Source organism: Pinus tabuliformis, chromosome 9, assembly GCF_031772625.1.
Source record: "Pinus tabuliformis cultivar Carrire ecotype Pingquan chromosome 9, CPIR1, whole genome shotgun sequence".
Taxonomy (NCBI): domain Eukaryota; kingdom Viridiplantae; phylum Streptophyta; class Pinopsida; order Pinales; family Pinaceae; genus Pinus; species Pinus tabuliformis.
Genome location: NC_142307.1, coordinates 1388676460 through 1388699846, shown reverse-complemented (window position 1 = coordinate 1388699846; position 23387 = coordinate 1388676460). Strand labels below are relative to the sequence as shown.

General features: G+C 40.7%; 1 protein-coding gene across 2 annotated transcripts in view; it reads left to right on the top strand.

The window, feature by feature from the left end:
• Positions 1–1877: 1877 nt before the first annotated feature.
• Positions 1878–23387, top strand: part of LOC149153698 (uncharacterized) — a 307386-nt gene continuing 285876 nt past the window's right edge. Inside the window, exons 1-2 of one of the 2 annotated variants that reach the window (XM_089441160.1) lie at positions 1878–2111; positions 2216–2298. In XM_089441160.1, the coding sequence (XP_089297286.1) occupies positions 2259–2298 (40 nt within the window). In that variant the 5' untranslated portion in view covers positions 1878–2111; positions 2216–2258. Of the gene's footprint in view, positions 2299–23387 lie in introns of both variants that reach the window. The other variant, XM_089441159.1, reaches the window with a different exon arrangement.

The window sequence follows — 23387 nt, the reverse complement described above, 5'->3', positions numbered from 1 at the left end:
CTATGATCCAAGATGCTCAGGTTGGCTTATCACGATCGTTCCTAGTTTCATTTTATATTGTTGAAACATTTCTTTGTATAGTTGTTTTTGGTCTTCTGGGATGAACCTCTCATCCAAATGCCTCCATTCCTGTAGTAATCTCTTCATTACTTGTTCCTCTTCGCTAAAATTTTCTTTCTGTGGGTCTATCTCCATCTGACTTTGCTCCATTTGCATTTTATTTATTTCTCCTACGTTTTCTTCCCTTGTTTTGATCTGTTCTTACTTTTTCCCTTTGTCTTTCTGTATTGGCTCTATTGGTTCCTCACTGCTTTCCTCATTAATCTCTTCCATTTCCTCTTCCTGTAGTACAACGAATTTATTTTGATTTTCCTGTTCCTTCTCTTTCTAAGGAGTCTTCTCGGTACTCGTTGGTTTTTGATTCCTTTTCCTTCTGTGGACCTCCTGAAATCCCCCTTCCATTTCCTTGCCCACTCCTTCTTCCTTTTTGCTTCCCTGAGTGGACTCTGGGAAGTTCTGGGGGAAAGATCTGAAAAGGTGCCCATATTCATGGCATCTCCTACACCTGAAAGGTATGTGCTCATAATCCAAAGGTTGTTGCCAGATTTCATCATGATATTCTACTTCTATGCAGTCAGGGAGAGGTTCTGTAATGTTCATGTAAACACAGATCTGGGCATAAGAAGTGTACCTTCCTTTTCTTGTTGTGTCGGCCACCTTGACGAAGGTCCCAATCGAGTTGCCTATTCCTTCCAGGATTTCCGGATCCCAGAAATCCATTGGGAGGCCAAACAATCAGACCCAGATTGGCGCTGCCAACATTTTTTCTTGTTCCAGGTTATAACATTCTTCCTAGTGGTGCATGAATAATCCAACATTATTGAAGAAATAAGGACCCTCCTCAAATACCTTTTCTTTGTCTTCTAGGTTAGAGAATACTACTGAAAAGAAGCCTTTCGCTCCTAGTTTCAGATCTATGTGACCTTTCGGTTGCCAGCGGTGCTGTATCCATTTAACCAGTTCCTTCTCTGTAGGCCAGGCCCCTATGAATTTGCAGATCAACGCATGATCTTTCATAAACCCCCTGTATTCCTCCAGTTTGTTGTTGGGAATGACAAACCTGGGTTTTTTTGCTGCTCTGGGCAGGCATTTACCTCCTAGACCAGCTTGCCAACGCGCTCCCATGACCAGTGTGTCTTTGCTCCTTTTTCCATGACTTCCCGTAGTCCCATTTCTGCTTGCTTCTCCCGCCGTCACATTCTTATAGGAGGGGATCGCTCCCCCCCCTTCCAAGCTCATCATACCTCCGTCAGTCCGCTCCTGCCCCAGTCGGTCTCCCTCTGCGATCTGTGTTGGTGATCTCTCGTCCGGATCTGCTATATCCCCTGTCCTCTGTTGCTGTTGCAGGCTTGCCACGACGAACCTGTGTCAAACCCTAACCACTCGTTTCATCCCCCGGAAACATCTTTTTGAACCATTTTATTTATAATATATTTTATCCTATTTTATATTTTAGAGAATGCAACTTATATACTTTAATACAACAAAACCCATGAGGTGTAGACCAATTGGTTTGTGTGGGGTTTAGTGCCTACTTGGTTAAAATCTCATGGGGAGGGGTTGAGGATAAGAGCCACTATTGAGAGAATTAAACTATCCCAAGGGGCGTCCAAACTCCACTGAACTTCACACAATCCTGGTGATAACATTCCAATGGTAAACAAATTGTTCTTCTATCTAACATTAGGATAACCCGACTTAAACTAGACCTAACTAAAAAATAAAAATAAAAATAAAAATAAAAATAAATAAATAGTCACAATTATACATCAACATAATCCTACCACTTTCCACCCATTTCCACATAATTATTCCTCTTCCCCACATTGGCACTTAAGAAGTGCCTCTCAAAGAAAATAAGCTCTTCAGAATTGATGCTTGTATCTTAAGTGCCCTCAAAGAAAATAAGCCCTTCAGAATTGATGCTTGTATCACTCTACACAGTCCTGTGAAAGAGACGAGAATCTTTCACAAATGATGGGTATTTTCCGAGCGGTTGACTGAAAGAAGCCAAATCAAACTTGGACCATTACAGCGCCTATATGCCAAAGGTATTTTATTGTGCGGATTGAAAGCGAAGAGATGTGTGTATCATATCGGATTACGAATGTTTGAAATTAATTGCCTATGACCCCGAAGATATCGCAATTTTCAGATGTGTTGTCAAATTCGATGGCCTTTGACAGCTTGATGGTCGAATGACTGCCCAGCCGGTTATCGTTCTGCGGGAATTTCAAGGTATTTTCAGATTTAAAAGCATTTAAATGTTTATAGGGTTTACTTTGAAGCCACTCGCAGTCAGAATATCATCAGACCATGCAAAGTCTCTGATTATTTTGCTATAAGAATTCAACAGTACCCGCCAAAATGTGACGATCTTTATGAATATGAACTGAGAATGGACTTATAATTGATTACAGACATATGGTTATTTAGATTTGTTGGATCATCATGGTTCATCATTTTTTTAAAAGTAATTACTGTGTCATAAAGAATTGCAGAGCGGAATCTTTCTGACATTGTAAGTGAGAAGATTCTTCGTTTCTCTCGGAAACTATTAATTACAAACGACTTATGACAATAATTATGCACACATATTAATTGTGTCGCAATTTCAAGTGTAAGGATGGTTCTCTCTCTCAAAAACGATAACGCTTCCTGGTTCAAAGCTTGAATAATCTCTGATTCACATGGGCCGACATCTGCATATCTTATAAATTTGGTAAATTTTGGTTACAATGTCGTTATGTTTTTATCATATTTGATATTTTATAAAATGAAAATAAAATTAGAGATCTGCAACGGAATACATATGTATCAAACAAGAGGCAAAAATTAACAAAGTAAAGAACTTGCATTACACCAGACAATAAATACAGACACGGGGAGGACAACCGAAGCGAATTCCATTACAGCAGACCTGATTGTCCTAATAGTGGCGGCTACGAAGAATAAATCTGCGCATGAAGGGCCTTCAGTGTCACATAGTCTCCCAGTTGTTACAGTGCATCTACCTTTCTTTTATATATTCTCTGTGAATTACATTACAAGAAAATTTCTAACTATCCATGCTTTATATTATAAGTAAATTTCGAAATACCTTACAAGAAACTTTCCATCTTACTAGCTGACATCACAAAACTCTAATTGTTACAAACATTCTTAAATATGTAACAACATCCCAATGAAAGCAGATTTACTGCTATCGCTATTTTTTAAACATCCCCCACCCAATACCTCAAATTTGAAACATAATTTCTAAGTCTTCCCTGAGTACAAAACTCAGTGTGCCAACTTTCCCTGCCGGTCACGTCTACTTTCAACATTTAGCTAGACAATCCCAATATTTGATAATTCCATATCTGGAATTAGCATATTGCATATACATCAACTCTGCTCAAAAGATCTCTTTCCCGAGTCCTTGAAACTCAACATTCCAACACGTCCACAAGTCTTCCAAACACTTGCAAAGCTGAGACAAACAATCCTTTAGTTGATAGCAACATTTCCAACAATGTCATGCTGTTCATGGAGCTGACATCAGCACGACTCACCATGGAGGGTTTTGGTTTCTTTTTGTCCTCTGCCTCATGCTGCCCACGTGGTATGGAAACTCTGGAAAATGTCAGGAATGTTCTCATCTCTTCTGCAAATAGAAATTCTTAACAGTTCCAAGATCTTTATCTTGGATTTCCCAAATTGAAACATATGGCTCAGGTACCATATTGTAAAATAGAAAATATAATTTTGAGATCTGCATGTAATACATATGTAATAAACCAGAGGCAAAAATTAACCAGCTGAAATGAACGCAGAGATGGGGTAAATAACTGAGACAAATTCTATTATGGTAGAATGCAACAGGACAAAAGTATAAATCTGCCAATGGAGGGCTCTAAGGCAGGACTACACCCATGTATAGTGGCAGATGCTATGTGTCCTTTTCATTTCCCAGTCCACACTGGAGAAGACTGTTTGAATGGTGTAGTGGGAGGGATTCACCAACCATCCGATCCCTTGAAGATAAACAATGCACACACAATGGGGGCCTAACAAACGAGTGTTTGGGAAACTTGCGCAAGCTGTTAATTTTCCTGCAAACCTGGCACCTGAGTCCTGACAATTCATTGACTTAGCAGATTACAGATCCACTAAATGAAAGCACAACTAGATTCTTATCTTAATTAGTGGAAGCAAAAAACATAACCAATAAAAAAAAACGACAACAAATTCTGCTGAATCAAATCAGTTCATCATTAAAATTCTCTAGATATTTCTTGGGCTCTTGTCCTGGTAAAATGGTCCAACTGAGGCCCACGGGGCTTTGGATTGACGGTGAATGGGTGCGCTGTTAAGGCACTCCTTGCGATAGGTCACCGGTTCAAATCCCTGTGGGTACGTAGGTTAGTCTTAACAAGAAAAAAAAAAAAAAATGGTCCAACTGAGGAAATTACATGTACAACAATTGGATCTAATCCAGCTGATCAAGCCCTCCTTGGCTGATTTGGATCTCCTTGCTGCCCCCTTCCACTAATCCTACACACTAATATGGAAGTTGTTCTCCACTCACCATTGAGATGTCTCTCTCAATGTCTTGTGCGGTTGTTTGGTGTGTCTTCTCCTTCTCCTTAGCCTTGCTTTTATAACATTTCGTTGAGCTAAATCCCTAACCCTAATCTCCAAAGTGATTGACAATCGAGATTAGATCTCGCCTCACTTGAGATCAAGGGTTGAGATTAAAACTTAATGACTAAAGTAAATGCTTTACTTTTTTCTAATGTTTCCTTAGTTCAATAAGCTAACATAATAATTATGTGCTTTTCGTAAGTTAGACTTAGGCTAAGTTACAAATGCAATTTGCCCACACTAGAGCAAGTGCATTTGCCCACACTAGAGCAAGTGTCTAAGGAGATCTTAGGCGAATTTTTCATGCCTAGACACTTCGGCCTGTGCAAAAGTACCTGCCTGAGCTATAAACATCAATACTCCCTCTTAGCGAGGGAGATACTTTTGCCCCTTGGAATTGATTTTGATCGTGGAACTACATCCACTGCCATGGCTGCTCCCTCTGAACTGGAATCCTTTCTTGCCATCTAATCTAGAAACAACCTAGAAGTCTTGCTCCCCTTGGACTGGTTCCTAGAAGCCTCTTGTTGCTGAACATCCTGTAAGATCATCTCGTACCACGAGACCTTCTTGACAAAATTGAAGGAATTTGTTGACTGCTTCTCCCCTCATGAACCTGAAGGTTGACTCCATCTGAGCTACTCAACCTTTGGAGCTTCACGCTCCTTTCCCTCTTTCACTACTCTGCTTCTTGCCATCACTAGAATAGGCTGGCCCTTTAGCTCTCTCTAATTGCAATGACATGTCCCTCATCAGAGTTAGATCTGTTGGGTCTGATCAATACCTTCCCATCTTGGAATGCTACACAGAATGCCTTCTTTGCCATCATAGAGACTGAGAGCAAACTCCACCCAAGTTTTGGCACCCATAGCATGTCTTTTTCTTTCATCCTGCCTCTTGTCTCAAGTTAAAATACCACTGTACCAACCCCTTTTATTGCATGTTTGGCATCAACACCAAAATCTACATGCAATTTTAAGTCCCACTCAGTCAGGTTGTCAAACTGTTCTCGTGCTCCTGTCATGTGTCTTGTGGCTCCACTTCTAGTAGTCACACACCTGCTGGTAATGTGCCTGAGGTAAGGTAGTAATCAAGTGCGAACTCGGTTTTAAGTTTCTTGGCAAACTCCTCCTAAGCTTTTGCTGACACAACTACAATTGACTGTGTGCCCCTCCCCCCTTTCTTCCTCTTTGGACATTGTGAAACATATTGTCTCATCTTATGATAGGAAAAACACTTGAGCTTAGTTAGGTCCTTCTTATTGGGTTGTGAGGTTGATTCCTCACTCTTGCTGCTCGAACCTTTGCTCCTCATTGCCCTTGTCCTAGCGGCCCTTGCGCTAAGTCCTTCTGGCACACACAAGAAAATGCTGGTTTATAGTTTTGCTAGGATCTCCCTTTTGGATTTGTCTTGGTCCTTTGAAACGCCCACAAAATCTATTGCCATACCCTCAACTGATACGGTCTCCCTTTCTCTCCCTGAGCGCTAATGTCTGCCAATCTTGATGGCAAGCCCTATTGGTACTATCCTTTGTACTGTGCTTTGTCAACTAATATCGGCTTGTGCTTGCCATGGCATATCCCTTTCCCAACAACTTCTTGCGGCCACTGCATCTCGTAACTACTCAACCATACCTAGCGTGACATTTTCTTGCAGCACGATCCTTTGCTCTATGGCACCACCTGCATTGGACCCTACCGCTCCCTTTGTGATTGGCTCTTCCATAGCCTGAGTCCCACACCTATGTGCTTGGCTGCTACCAAATTATCTTAGGCTCTGATCACGCCTCTGGCCTATTGCCTGGATCTGTAACTACTGCTACCTAGATGCTGATTTATTGACTACCCAAGACTATCTTCTGTCCTCATGGGCTTAACGACTATTCCCTGGCTAGCATCAACATAGCTTCACTTTCATGGCCTATGGCTTCTTGGCAGTTGTGTCAAGCCCTTGTGTGTTGTAGTTCCTCATGCCTCCGCCACTTGTGGATTGCACTCGAACCCGCGATCTTTTCCAAGTTGGCGGATGTTAGATTCTTTCTAAAAACTTATCCTTTGTCAATTGTCGGTCGACCCTCATGCCATCACTTTTCTCCCTATGGCAGTTAGGCTTGAACTTGCAACGACTTGAATTTATTTTTATTTTTCGTGCGATACCTCGGTTCTCTCGGACTGAGGCCATCCCTGACCCGCCATGTGCTTTATGGCCCCATCTTGTCGTGTTGTGTTGTAACTTGTTGATGGCTCCTTCATAGCTCTGCACCTATCTGACTTGCTGTTGTCTCCTCTCAATGCCATTGTTCTCTTGTGCCTATCAGTTGACTTTGACGGGTGGTGGTTGGTTCGCTGGTTGACGGCTGCACTGTCAGCCACCACTAATCATCGCCCCTTTTTTCCTTTAACCTACAACTACAAAATTCTTTTGCTTTCTTTCGCCCATATGAATTTTTCCCAACCTTGGTCATTGTATGATGTATGGCGTTTGTACAACATTTGACCTACAAATAAAATTTTTCTGCTTCATACGATCATCGCTGAACCTGGCCCTAACAATCTTATACAAACTTGACTTCTTTCTTGATTTAGAGATCTGTTTTTAGAGTTTCTACTCTAAAACCATGCTAATTTTCCTACAAACCTAGCACCCGACAATTCATTGTCCTAGCAAATTACAAATCCACTAAATGCAAGCACAACTAGATTCTTATAGTGGAAGCAAAAACATAACCAATCTAAAAAAAGTGACTCAAGATATTTTGCCCAATCAAATTAGTTCATCATTAAAATTCTTTAGAGCCCTACTTAGACTTCCATCCCGGGATAATGGCCCTATTGAGGAAATTACATGTACAACAACTGGATTTGATCCAACTTATCAAGCCTTCCTTGGCTGATATGGATCTCCTTGTTGCACCCTTCCTTGTGTTATTTTTTGTAGCATCAAATGGTGTTCTAGTCTTGTCAGTTGTTAGAGAGGCTAAGAAACACTAGGACTCCATAACCCAAAAAAGGTTTCAGGAAAATCCACTTAGAAATGCCTTAAGTAAGTTAATTAATCAATATTTTTTTTTTCCTATGTCTAACTTAGGGGAAATGATTAATTAACAACAATTAATTGAGGAAGGTGAGATTTCTGTAGAAACTCACATAGATCGACTAGGAAATAATCTCAGCCATTGATTAAATTTTAATCTTGGCTGTTGGAGTCCCATAGTGAGATTATAAGAAGTCGATGGGTAGATGGAGGAGTACGCTTGAGATCGAATTCCTTGGGCAGTTCGATTTTCTAGAGAGTAGCAACATTTTGCTAAAAGAGGTCGAGCCAGAGAAGGGAAGTAGTGACAGAGGGGCAGAGACAGTGAGTTCGGAGGAAGTTTTCTAGTTCCGGAGAGTCAGAAAGAGGAGGCCGAAATTTTTCTCCAAGAGGCTGCGCATAGCCTCAAGTGAGCAGTTCCTTTTGGTTGAAGAGGAAGATGTTTTCAGTTCCAGAGGGTTGAAGAAGCATTTTCCCAGTCAACAGCAGACAAGATGGCTAGATTGACAGTTGTTTCAGGCAGTGCATGTGGTAGGCAGCAATAGGGTGACGCAAAGCCTGCACAAACCACTTGGACGACTAGCTTTTCAGAGGTCAGACAATGCTTAGATTGCTCGAAGAGAGGGTAAAATCCCTCAGTAAATTTTTGCCAGTATTTCTCAGTGATAGATTCCCCAGTTTGGCGACATTTCTTGTACTCACTGCTGCTTAATAATAAAAAACCTCAACTGCTGCACCGATTTTCCCAAGTTGTGTTTTTTTGGGGACTTTTGTCCAAAAAATAACGGTGTTATATTTTTTTTGTGTGTGTGCCAGTATTTTCTCAGTTTCCAGTTTATCTTCCGCAATATTTTTATTTGTGAAGATTGCAGTGTGATTAATTCATTGTTGTCGTAACAATAAATTGCTAAATTAATTTACAGTTAGAAGAAATAATTCCAGTTGCTGAAATAGAATTTCAGTAGTGATTTTTTCACACCTTGGACCGAACATACTAGAATGGAAGTCCTTCACCACTCACCACTGAGATGCTTCTCTCAACGTCTTGTGATATTGTATGGTATATCTTCTCCTTCTCCTTAGCCTTGCTTTTACAACTTTTCGTTGAGCTAAATCCGTAACACTAATCTCCAAAGTGATTGACAGTCGAGATTAAATCTCACCTCAATTGAGATCAAGGGTTGAGATTAAAACCTAATGACTAAAGTAAATACTTTACTTTTTTCTAATGTTTCTTTAGCTCAATAAGCCAACATATTAATTAGGTGCTTTCCTAAGTTAGACTTAAGCTAAGTTACAAATGCAAGTTGCGCACATTAGAGCAAGTGTATAAGGAGAGCTTGGGTGACTTTTGCATGCCTAGACACTTTGGCTTGTGCAGAAGTACCTGCCCGAGCTACAAAGATCAACACAAGCTATTGCATCTACCAATGAAGGGCCTCTAATGTAGGAGTATTCTTGTTTATAGTTGCGAATTCTACTTGCCCTTTGAATTTCCTAGCTCATGTTGAAGGACATTGTCGGAGTGGCAAAGTCAGAGAGATGTGTCGAACATATGATCCCTTGAAGATCAATAATTTACACACTCTCTAGTGATTGACAAGGGACGGTTTGGGTAGAGTGTGCATGCTATTAGATCCCATCCCTATTAATAACATGAAGTATGGAGGTGAGGGTCCATAATTTTATCAAAGGTGTGACAAGAGGTGAATAAGATGTTGTTGGAGGATGGAGTGTGGAAATTAAAGGGACTTGCTTTTGAATTCATGAAATGGCATGTGATGAAAATAATAAATACACACATAAAAACATTCTTTAAAACTTTAACGTGGTTGGTGCGTAGATTGGAAAATTAACGAAAAGGAAAGAAAACAGAGAGAGCACAAGAGGAGGGGGCATTTTCTCATAATTCATTCATGGAGAAGAAGAAACATAGATTGTGAGCTCTCTCAAGTGCAACAAAAACTGTAAGTAGAAGAAACAAATTGTAAGAAGGGATTTTGTGGAACCCATCGTGGATTTCGAGTTTGTAAGCCTAGCCGAGGTTGAGATTGGTAATCATATTTTGTGAAGGCATTGACATCCATGTTTTGGTAACAACAAGAATCCTACCAAGGCTTGATATAATGTTTTAAATTTCAATATTAATAGATCAACATATCCTTGTTTGTTTTTCCTCCATTATTGTTTGTGTGCTTGCTTCCTTATGTGTTCAATGGTATGAGAAAGTTGTAATCATCTAAGTAGATGGTTGAACTAATTATGGTATTAGAGTGGGTTTGATACTTGCATGTTGGTGAGAATGATTTTAGTAAAGAGAATTTGTTGGGTGGAATCTGTAACATACCCAACTCCCTAATGCCTAATTAGAGCTGTGGGGTTTATCTAGACCCGACCTTCAAGGTTAATTACAAAGATGGGGTTATGAACTTTTTTCTTTCTTTAACCACCTTGGACCTTATTTCTGATATTGCCAACGTCTTCTGCTTGTCGAGAGCTTTCCATTGTTATAAATTTCATCTTATTTTGAGCTTTGGGCACAAGGTTATTCTCATTTAAAGATCTTCCCTTCAAGGCCGTTAGCATTTGTATCGCCATGTGCCCTTACGTCATTGGTCCACGTGGCCAACTTGGCTCACTGACACGCATATCGAATTTCAACCCCATAGGGTGAAGTTTCACTGTTTAAGCTCATATATGAGCTTTTCGCCTAATTCGACAATGGGTCATCATTTAGCAGATCTCGACTTCTCCATCAACTTTCGTCACCCGATGATTCACTGACTTTTGTTACTACTAGCCCTCAGTGTTGGACTTAACTCCAACTTTGCATGATCTGATAGACCATCAACTGATGGAGCATGATCTCCATCACATAACAGGCACTCGAGTTACTACACCATCGAACTCACCTTCTCCTCAGCTCGATCCCATAATGGGACATGAAGTGATGGAGCTCGACCATTCCGCCATCTTATAGACTTCTAGTTTCTGTTCGCATCAAAAGGTAGGCTTGATACAGGGGCCCAAACCTCCTGATAGCCGATCTCTCGACATCTCAGTATGCTGATAGGCTGACATTCCAATCTCCACATCACCTACCATCTTGGCTGCCATTTGGTCGCCAACTTAGCACTGTTGCACACTCTGTTGATGTCACCTTACCACATGATCTAGCCATGTTAGTGCCACAACAACATCACATTGTTTCCACGTTAGCACCACATCATCTCCATGTCAATGCCACATTGCCATGTTAGTGCCACGTGATAGACATTACCTCCTCATCGACACCACGTCAGCGCCATGTCACTGCCACATCAACACTTGCCATGTCAGGGTCCACTGGGCTTTAGCAATATGGGGGGATTTCTGAGCTTTGCATCGCCATCAACTGATGACTCCTTAACTTCCTGTCAAATGATAAATGGCGCGGGTTTTGTTAGTAATGGGGCTTCACGCCAGTAGACTACACCATGCTAGTACGTCGACAACTGGAAGGACGACACTTGATATGTCGTAATTTGATAAGTTTGTCTGCTTGTATCCGTTAACTAATGGATAGTGTGGGTTTTGTGTGTATTAGGGGTTAAGCCTAATATGAAGGTCTAATCCTTTCAGTAGCTCAATATCCCAATAAGCCCCTTATCTATTAGCTCTTGTTGATCTGGATTAGATCTTTATATTATTTGTTATCCATCTTGTAGCTTTCAAAGTGGAAAAGGTGGAGGAATTAGCTCACAGTTCTCATTTTTACCGATGGGTCCCAATTTGATGAATTGGGGTTTGAAATCTTCTGGAAGCAGTTTGAGGCATAAAAATATGCTTTTTGGGGGTAATATTTTGCCTTTTAAGCACTGCACCTTTTAGCACTATTCTACACACATATACTTTTTAGATGGCACAAGAATCACCCCAATCAGAGTTCGTATGCAAAAGTTATGCCACTTTGAAGTTGACCTTCCAATTTTGACCACCATAATTTTGAGAGGATGCCATGTTAGCCCCCATTATTCATGGAAAAGGGGCTAGCGACGTGTTCATGATGAAAAAGGCTCTAGAAGAGTTCATATTGTAACTCTAGTTAAGAGTTGAAGGAGTCAAACTTAACCATTAGTGGGCTATCGAGCTGTGTTATAATCGTGCCACTAGGAGGAAAAGGGGTTCCATTCTATTCGAGTGCATTTTGTTCCATAGATGAGCAGAGTAGCCGAGAGTGGATTGATAAAAATACAGCGAAGAAAGGCATTCTGGCTTGTGCCTTAGCCAATAAAGACCTCGAATTGTATTTCTTTAGCAGGAGTGTGAATTCATAAGTTAGGCTTTAGTTTTGATGAGTCGATTTCCAGTTCACTGGAATGGTCATCAGTAGATTGCATGTGTAGTGTTGGAGCTTCAGTTCGTTGGAGTCTTCTTCAGTTAGACTACAGGATGAGGTGGCAGAGACAAGTCCAGTTAGGACGAGTTGAGACTGCAGAGACAAGTTCAATTAGGATGAGTTAGGACTTCAGAGACAAGTGAAGAGAGGACGAGTTAAGTCAGTTAAGTTGGTTCACAACTAGACGAAATCGAGGAACAACTCGAGCTAGTTAACTGAGAGCTAGTCAAAGTGTAACAACACTTGCTCTCGCTAACTGACAAAAGGAACTCGTTGAACTTGTGTGAACACAAATTCGAACTTGGCCTCCTTGCATGGATCGAAGATCTACAAAAGTAGAGAAGGATGAAGGCACAATGTTGGATGGTTCATTGTTGTAGGCAGAGCACATTGGTTGAGGAGCAAAGATTAGGAATTCAAGGAGCAATACGAGATTAGTTTCAGGGGGAAGCAGTTGTGTGTGTAGGCTGAGATCAAGGAGCAGGGCCGAGAGCATCTTCTCAAGGTTCATAATAGTGATCAAGGAGAGGTCGAGAGCAATTTTGGAGTTGAGAATTAGTTTCTTAGAGGTTGTTTGCTGGGTGCAGTAGTAGCATATTGAATATGTAATAGATTTATTTGCCCAAAGGACAATCAATAAAAGGCCACAACAAATGAATGCAGGTTTTCCCGTTTGGGTGTCCTAGGTAAAATGTTGGTGTCAATTTTACATGTGCATGTGTTTTTATCGCAATTATTTTTCTGCTGCTTATTGATTTTTATGAAACTTTGTATCTTGGTGAAAGTTAAACTTGGTTTCAATTTTCAGTTGCCTTGATTTTTAGTAGATTCATCTAAGTAGTTGCAAAGTTTCAAGAAAATTAACATGGTATTGGAGCCACGCTCTGTATAAAACAAACCAAGCACTAGGATTGTTCAGTCAGTGAAGGGCACTACTCAGTCAGTAGGTTTGCGCTAGAGTTTGAAGAGCAGTGTTTTTGGATAAGCAGTATGTTGTTCCAAGGGCTAAGGACATATAATTGTTTAGAGGGAAGGGAGCCTCTAACTTCTGTTCATGAAGGGAGCGGATCTTAGTAGTGTTGGAAGATTATGGGGTGCTAGATTTTGCGAAGAACCCACGAATTGCGCCCACAGATGCCAAAAGTTGTTCCAGCATAACAAGAATGACACCAAGGCCAGGAGGATCATTCTTGAGGGTGTCAAAGACCACATTATCCCTCATCTCCATGGGAAGATGACAATAAATGATATGTGGAAAGCCATCTTGGCTTTATATTAGCGATCCAGTGATGCCAGGAAGCTTGCCTTGAAAAAATTTAAGAAATATCCGGATGAGCAAAGGAGAGCCCATCATTGCATACCTTTCCAAGTTCACCCAGGTTCGAGATGAGCTAGCTGGAGTGGGTGAGACTGTAGCAGACAAAGACCTTGTGAGTCTTGCGCTACTGGGACTTCATAAGTCTTGGGAGAATTTCCAAGATGTAGTCAGTGGCAGAGAGAATCTTCCCAACTGGGAAAGGTTGTGGGGAGACTGCGTCCAAGAAGAAATTCAGAGGGGGACGAGAGTTGCAGGTTTAGTAAAGACAAAGGGCGAGAAGAAGAAGAAATATTTGAGCAAGATCAAATGCTTCTCTTCCCACCAGTTCAGACACTATGCCACTACGTGCCCTAATCGAAGGAAGGGGTTTAATGAGGATCATGTGGCAGCCTTAGTTGAGGTAGATGTATTTAATTCTTAGTTCGAGAAGGATTTCTCATTGATAGCTTGCATGGCAAGCTCAATGTGAAACAATGTATGGTACATTGATTCTGAAGCATCCTTTCACATGACTAGGAACAAGGAATATTTCAACTAGTTGAAAGAGAAGGACATGTAGTTGCATATTGAGCTAGAAGATGATGGCAGGTACTTGACCAAGGGCGTGGGTACTGTCAGGTTTAACAAGGAGTCTGGTCACTCTCTCCATCTCAAGGATGTCCTCTATGTTCAAGGCCTTAGAAAGAACCTTGTTTCTGTTTCCACTCTAGAGGACAAGGGTTATGATGTCATTTTTAACAGAACAAAGGCCTACCTCAAGCACTTAGCATATGGAGCCATGAAGCAGAGTGTGTGAGGGTGAAGAATCTTTACAAGCTGTAGGGTGAGACAAATGCAACCCTGAGTAGTAAGGTAGGGTGTGAGCATGGCAGAGACGTGGGGGAGCTTTGGCATAGACGCATGGGGCATTTGCATCATGGGGTGCTGAAGATCCTTTAGCAGATAGCCACAGGGCTACCATTGTGTAATATTGACCAACATGAAGTGTGTAAGGGCTTTACACTTGGCAAGTATGCCAAGCCTTCTTTTCAAGGCCAACACAATAGAGCCAGGGGGATTTTGGAGTTGGTACATTCAGACATATGTGGGCCCTTCTCTTCTCCATCCCTCATGAGACACATATACTGTCACTTTCACAGATGACTATTCTCGGAAAACATGGCTCTTCTTTATGAAGAAGAAGGAGGTCTTCTCCAAGTTCATGGATTTTAAGGCCTTGGTAGAAAACTAGACTGGGAAGAAGATCAAAACATTGAGGAGTAACAATACTAGGGAATATGTCTCCAATGCCTTTAGGGTTGTGTGTGCCAAGGAGGGCATTAGGAGAGAGCTTACAACACCCCATAACCCTCAGTAGAATGGGGTGGCTGAGAGGAAGAATCGCAACATAGTTGGAGCGGCCAAGGCCATGTTGCATGACCAGGGGCTGACCATGTTCGTCTGGGTAGAAGCGTGCAACATTGCAATATTTCTGCAAAATAAGAGTCCACACAGGCTACTTGGACGAGTAACACCAGAGGAGGCTTTCATAGGAAACAAACCTGATGTGTCTCACTTTTGCATCTTTGGGACGAGGATTTACTGCCATGTGTCCAAAGAGAGCTGGAGGAAGCTAGAGCCCACAATTGAAAAGGGAATTTTTGTGGGTTACTGTGAGACACCTCAGGCATACAAGGTGTACATACCATCACTCAAGAAGACAATTATCAGGCGGGACGTGAAGTTTGAGGAGGACAGAGCTCTGAGGGAGTCCTTGGAGCGAGAGCAAGTTGGAGTGCTTAAGGAGGAGCTTCTCACTTCCAAGCAAGAGCCTCAACTAGTACCACAGACTAAGTCTCAACCAGGTGGGAAGCAGGCTGTACAACAGGATGACAAGGAGTCGTTGCAGGATAAGGAGGAGAGACTAGGACGAGTGGAGGTAGCCACTCAGTCAGTGACTCCCAACACAAGGAGTAAGAGAGCCAAGTGGGTCGAGAGGTTGACTCAAGAGGCCCAAGAGTGAGTTGAGGCTCCCGACTCTATATTCAGGCATTGCAAGCAAACACAGAGGTACACCGGGTACATGGCACTAATGATCGAGTTGTTAGACTTAGAGCCTTCTTGTTTCGAGGAGGCAACCTCTTGTTGAGAAATCTAGGGCAGCTAGATTAGGTGATTTCTCTTACTTTGATAACTGCTTGTGATGTATTTTTATTTTACTTGATTAACTTCTTCTTGCCTTTATTATTATTAGTGTTCTCTATCATCAAACAACTACCAAATCATAAAGAACAGTGAGACAATCGGACACAAGTTGTAGGCAATTAACTAGGGCCAAAACCTCTTCAACTGAGAGGAAAACCCATCAAAATTCTTCTCTTCTTATAGAACTTCAATTGATGAATTCCAAGACCTATGACCCTTGACCAAGACTCTCCAAGACCAAGTCAACCTTTTCCTTCTTGAACGACTTCTAGCAACTTCTCCAACAACTTCAACCCCAGCAACAATTTCTGCAACTTCGATCTTGATGCAACTTCAGCAACTTTGACCTAGTAGCTTCACAACTTCGACCTAGAGCAACTTCACAACTTCGACCTTGCAGCTTCACAACTTCGACCTTGCAGCTTCACGGCTTCGATGCAACTTCAAAATTTTATCTTGCCTAGTAACTGTAGAAACCCCAACAAAATCGAGAGAGAGAGGCCCAAAACTTCGAACTTGTTCTTCTTCTCCTTCTTCGTCCTTTTCCAGCTTCTATCTTGAGGAGATCGAACTTCCTTGAGTGAGTGTCCAAATGAGGTCGAGTTCCTTCTTATTTATAGGCTTGTGAGGGGTACGAATTGCTCTCTTTAGGCTGACTTGATCTTTGTGCCATGATGAGGTCTTAGAGGGTCTTTTGACTCTATTTTGACTCAAATAAATTTTCTTTACAATATGTAACATGCCCAAATGGGTCTTCAATACATGACAATGAATCAATTGATTTTATGACAAACGTAGAAGCACTCAATGGGTGCTTGACCTAAAAATAAATTTCTCTTGAACATGAAACCCATGCCTCAAGAATAACAATAATAAATTTATTTTTCTTTTTTCATTAAATACATAAAATCATGATTACATATGTCATTATGAAGACCGAACCTAGTTACATAATTTAACACTCCCTCTTAACTAGGGAGGTATTCATAATCCATACAAGGTACTTGGACATTCTCAATCTGAAGAATTCTCATAAGAAGAGAGATTGGTAACCCATCTGTATAGCATCATATCATCCAACATTGTCATATAGCAAGGCCTTGACTAACAACTCTATCTCTCCACAAGATTAGAGCACAATGCTGGTGAGGCCAATGATTTATAGACACCCTCATCATTGTCCCTCTTGGAACATTCTCCACCGGGTTCTCTTAGGGTATGTTCCACCAGGACTATTCTTATCTTGGATTCCTAGTCCTCAAAGAATATCGGTCCTCTACGACTACTCTTATCTTGGATGCCCTACCACATCCTCAAAGAGTATCAGATGCCAAATGCTTACCCAATCCTCCATTCTATCTTCCCAGGTGAAGACAAGAATGATGTGTCTATCTCTCCCTCTCAATTAGGGAGGATATACCCATTCCAGTGAAGGAATGTACCCATTCCTATAAAAGGAATGTACCCAAGCTCCCTCTTAATCAAGGACTTGACCAAGCTCCCTCTTGACTAGGGACTTGCTTCCAGCAACTCTTTAGGTGGAGATCATGGGACAACCAACTGCTTGAAGAGCTCCTCCTTTCGATGTCATGAACTTCTTTTTCTTTATTCAGGAGTCTTCATCTTTTTGGGACTTCTTCGTAGGGCATCGACCATCCATCACTTTCATTCATGAATCATGTCAATCATGTCATCCTTTCTTTCATTGGAAAGTGATCCATTAGTCCATATCTGGCCTTTCCTTCATGCCTTGCTACCTTCTTCGCATCATGTTTCCTTCAGGATCTTTCATCCTACCACATGAGTGTCAGTTGTAGATGACATCTACAACTCTTCCTTTGGTAGCCCTACATTAGCCCATCCAGATATTATTCAAAAATAGAAAATGAACATTAAATCAAAAATACCTTTGTGATGGTCTTTCATCATGACATCTCCTTGTTTGCATCAACATCTTGCATATATATTGACGCATTCTTAAAAAGATATACAAAGTCAAGGGTCCCTTTCTTTTCCAGACTTTATCAGGATCTTCATTTCTTTCTCATGGATATATCATAGTCAAATCTTCTAGTTCTTGGATGTTGATTGCCTTCTCCATAGTTGCATTTTTCATGATCTCTTCCTTTCTTTATTCACACATTTTCTCCTAGGAACTTCCAATCATAGTTCCTTTCAACTTTGTCAACCACCTCATATTTCATATGAGGACATATTATGTTGATTTCATCTAGTCAATGTGTGAACCATGCCTTCATGCATCCTTTCACAGGAGGAGATCCTTTCTTTTGATCATGCTCTTGAGGTAGAGCACTCATTCATGATATCTGCAACCATATGACATGACTCTATTTTATCAAGTACAAGCATACATACTTGATCACTTTCTTTTGGTCATCTAGACTTCCTTCGACAGCTTCCTTGATTGAAAGAACTTCAATCCCTTGACATGCATCACTTTTTTTGACATCATACCATCACCCCATGAATCCCATACAAGTTGGAATCCCTGGTGAGACTCTTGTTTCTTCCAGTAGGTGAACCTTCCAATGAAGATTCTTGTAATGACCTGCCTACAATTACAAACAGAATGTGAACATTAGCATACATACGGGGCATCCATATGATAACTACATATGCATGAACAACATGTATTGCACTACTATATCCATTGGCTAATATTAAAAATTTTGATTATCAAAATAAGTTCCCGAACTCACTAGGATATAATAAATATACCGATTGGGGCATTTATATGTGTACAACTTTTATATATATACAACTAATCTTTTAAAATAAAAAATATATATATCTATATATATGATAAGATAATGGAATATATAAATTAAAATTTTATTAATTTTAGAATTAATTAATTTAAATAAAAGAAATTAATTAAAAGTTTACATAAAGTAATTTATTTAAATATATGAACCAAAACAATTTAATTAAATTACAAACTAAAAGTTAATAAAATACTACCAAGTCCTAAAAATGATTCATTTAAATTAAAATAAATAGGACCGCCTCCATCTAAAAGAAGGAAGGGCCGAGAAGATAGTAGGAGAATGACAACAAAGAGAAGTATGGAAGCGGTGGAGGAAGGAGGCAGACAACAAGGAGTTTAAGAGGCGGTGAAATTAAACATATAAGGCAGTGAAGAAGGCCATAACAGGAGGAGGAATTTTGGGGAAATTGACAGAGAGATAGTAGGAAATTCTCATAGTGTTACTGATAGAAGGCATTTTGAGCTCAATTGTTCTTGAAGTTTTGGGCACAGGGGCCAGAGTACCTCGAATTTGAAGTACTTTGGGTACTGAAATTGTGCTCAGTTTGGCAGGGAGGTTTTGGTCGTTTTTGTAATGGAACCGGGAGCGAGAGCCACTACAGAGCATAGACACCTTCAACCATAGAACTCCAGGTTGGTACTCAGTATAAAATTGTTAAATTCTGTACATGTATTACATATCACTATATTCTAAAAGTAATATTGGTCATACCCTGTTAAATTCCTAATTTAGGGTTTCTTAAACTGTTCTCAGAGCTTTAAAATCATTAAATTTGTCAATTTTATGAATTCTAGGTCTTACAATTCTAACAGAGGATCTTGATAATCCTCATCCCGCAAATGCTCCTTTTGAATGATGTATGATGAACTCTATACTAAATGACTTCCTTTTTCCCATAAGTACTACTTATGCTTCTAATGAGGTTACCAAAAGCTACATCCTTCTATAGGTGACAACCATAGACTTCTATTTTAGCCATCTTTCATGCTTCTTTATGATGATGTCACGAGCTCTTGCTTTCAATCGTATGCTTCTATGATGCCATCTCATGATGCATCCTATCGTGCTTCTAATGATTCCTACCATGATAGTTATAGAAAACTTGAAACAGAAACTTGAAAAGAGCTAGGTGAGGAAGACTATCTCAATCATAGTAGAGGTCTTTTACTTCCTCCTTCTTGGATTTCTTCTTTTCAACTTCTTCCACTTCTTTAGTGATACGGGCTTCTTCCCTTCCTTTTTTGTCCTTCTTGAGCTTTGGACAATCTCTCTTGTAGTGCCCATATTCATGACAACCATAGCATTGAACCTTCGACATGTTCTTCTTCTTTTTATGAGGACCAAGCTTCCCAAGCTTCCCTTTTCTTCTAGCCATGGCAGCAAATGCTTGAACTTGCTCGCTTGATCCTACATCGATTTTTGCCTTCAGCCTAGTTTCTTCAATTTTGCATAATGACCATAATTCATTGAATGGAGTAGCTTCCTTCTTCCCATAGATGCTTGATGTGAAGTTGCCCCATTCCTCTAGTAGTGCATTGAGCACTATGGTAGTCATTTCCTTGTCAGACATTATTTCTCCCAACTCTTGTAGTTGATCCCTTATTTCAGACACCCTCATAAAGTATGAGGCTATTCCTTCTTCTTTGATATCTTCATCTTGTCTGTATATTTTCCCTTTCATGTATTTTGCTAGAGCTTGAGCTTCTTCTTTTGGCGGTTAGACAATTAAACCCTTAACATGCTCAACGACTTCATTTTCTATGAGGATCAAATATATCCTCTTCTTCCATGCAAGAAAATTTTGACGACCCAACCAATTTGTTGCTTTCCTTGCAAAATGAAGTCATCTTGATAGATAAATATAGATATAAAGATACTTACTTGTCAAGTGAAGATACTCCTAGATGATGAAATCTTCAGCTTGATGCCTTCTTGATTTTGATGATGATGTAGATAATAGAAGATGTCTTCCTTCAAAAGTGATCCTTGGCTCACAAGTAGATCACATTGATTCCTTGATGATGACAACGCTTTTTCCTACTTTTCTTTCTTTACTAGACAAACTTGTTTCACAACCTCAAATTTTCGACCATTCTTTAGAATTTCGGCTTGCTGTAGTAGGTCTGCAATTTCGGCCTTTTCTGCAGAAACCCTAGGTTACACGTGTGGCTGGAATATGGATAAATTTGCCACCTTTTGACTTCTCTTGACCTTGAATCCTTCTCTTGACAATTCGGCTTGCGAAATAGTCCTTCTTTGACCCGAACTTTGGCTCCTTTGAGTGACTGCAATTTTCGGCTTTCACTCTGCAAATGATGCCCTAACCTTCGCACGTGTGGAGGAGAATTAGTCCAAAACAGCGCAAAAAATGCTTTGCTCTTCTTTATTCTTCCTTCGCTGGGTATTAGGTTTCTTTCTCTTCCTTGATCAGACTCTTCTTGATGATTGATGCTCTTGATGTTTCCAAGATGATTTCTTCATACTTCGGCCCTTGAGTATCCTTCTTTGCGTTGCCCTTATTTGATGTACTCACCTTAGCTCTAATACCATGTTGAGAAATCTAGGGCAGCTAGATTAGGTGATTTCTCTTACTTTGATAACTGCTTGTGATGTATTTTTATTTTACTTGATTAACTTCTTCTTTCCTTTATTATTATTAGTGTTCTCTATCATCAAACAACTACCAAATCATAAAGAACAGTGAGACAATAGGACACAAGATGTAGGTGATCAACCAGGGCCAAAACCTCTCCAACTGAGAGGAAAACCCATCAGAATTCTTCTCTTCTTATAGAACTTTAATTGATGAATTCCAAGACCTATGACCCTTGACCAAGACCCTCCAAGACCAAGTCAACTTTTTCCTTCTTGAACGACTTCTAGCAACAAACTTCGACCTTCCAGCAAATTCTCCAACAATTTCAACCCCAACAACAATTTCTGCAACTTTGACCTTGATGTAGCTTCAACAACTTCGACCTAGCAGCTTCACAACTTCGACCTAGAAGCAACTTCACAACTTCAACCTTGCTGTGACCTTGCAGCTTCACAGCTTCGACCTTGCAGCTTCACAACTTCAACCTTGCAGCGTCACAGCTTCGATGCAACTTCACAGCGTCGATGCAACTTCATAGCTTCGATGCAGCTTCAAAATTTTGTCTTGCCCAGTAATTGTAGAAACCCTAACAAAAGAGAGAGAGAGAGAGGCCCAAAACTTCGAACTTGTTCTTCTTCTCCTTCTTTGTCATTTTCCAGCTTCTATCTTGAGGAGATCGAACTTCCTTGAGTGAGTGTCCAAATGAGGTTGAGTTCCTTCTTATTTATAGGCTTGTGAGGGGTACAAATTACTCTCTTTAGGCCAACTTGTCCTTCATGTAGGCTGACTTGATCTTTGTGCCATGACAAGGTCTTGGAGGGTCTTTTGACTCTATTTTGACTCAAATAAATTTTCTTTACAATATGTATCATGCCCAAATGGATCTTCAATACATGACAATGACTCAATTGACTTCATGAAAAACCTAGAAACACTCAATGGGTGCTTGAACTAAAAATAAATTTCTCTTGAGCATGAAACTAATGCCTCAAGAATAACAATAATAATTTTTTTTTTCTCTTTTCATCAAATACACAAAATCATGATTTCATGTCATTATGAAGATCGAACCTAGTTACATATTTCAACACCTCTCAGCAAGTTTGGCTGGATGCCATTTTGGAGGAGTATTCCACCATCACGAAGAACAATGTCTGGGTGATAGAGCCACGCCCAGAGGGAAAACTAGTGGTAGGCTCACACTGGTCATACAAGGTGAATCATGGAGCCGATAGGAGTGTGGAGAAGTTCAAGGCCAGGTTTGTGGCCAAGGGCTTCTCGCAGGTTGAGGGCATCGACTATGATGAGACGTTTTCCCTAGTGGCTCGTTATTCATCCATTAAGACGATTCTGGCACTTGCAACTCAGATGGGGTGGAAGATCCACCAAATGGACATGAAGACAATGTTCCTCAATGGGGTGGTTAAGGAACAGATTTATATGGAGCAACTAGAGGGGTTTGTGACTTTTAATAGACACACTCATGTTTGTTTGCTAAAGAGAGCTCTTTATGGGCTCAAGTAGGCATCAAGAGCATGGTACACTCGCTTTGACAACTACCTTCAGGGATTGGGCTTCACTAAGAGTGAGGCAGATGCTAATCTGTACTACATCACGGTTGCAGGGCTTCCGCTTATTCTAGTGCTCTATGCTGACGATCTTATTTTGACTGGAGTGGACAACTTGATCTAGGATTGCAAGGAAAATCTTGCAAGAGAGTTTGAGATGAAGGACATAGGGATTATGCACTTTTTTCCTTGGGGTGGAGGTATGGCAGGGTGATGGGGAAATCTTCTTGGGGTAGGGAAGTACACTACAAAGATCCTTAAGAGGTTTCATATGCAAGATTGCAAGCCCATGACCACGCCTCTAGTCACAAATTGGAGGAAGGTGGACGCTAGCAGAGCAGAGCGAGTAGATGCCACATTGTACAAGGAACTCATTGGTTTGTTGATGTACTTAGTCAACAGTGAACACACGACCTGATATATGTTCTGCAGTGAAATTGTTGAGCCAGTTCATGATGGAGCCTACTAGAGTTCACTAGGTTGCTGCCAAGCATGCATTGAGGTATCTCAAAGGCATGAAAAATAATGGATTATGATACAAACAAGTTTATGGAGTGAGGCTTGAGGGCTTCACAGATGCAGATTGGGTAGGGAGTTCCATAGATCAGAAGAGTACTTCAGGTTGCGTTTTCAAGATTAGGTCAACATTTGTTTCTTGGTTCAACAGGAAGTAGAGATCGGTTGCTCTCAGTTCAGCAGAGGCCGAGTACATGGCTGCCAGCTTGGCAACATGTGAAGCCATCTGGATGAGGAAGTTGCTTGTGGGTCTTTTCAGGCAGGAGTTGGAGCCCACCATGATCTATTGTGACACTCAGAGTTGCATTAGGCTTTCTGA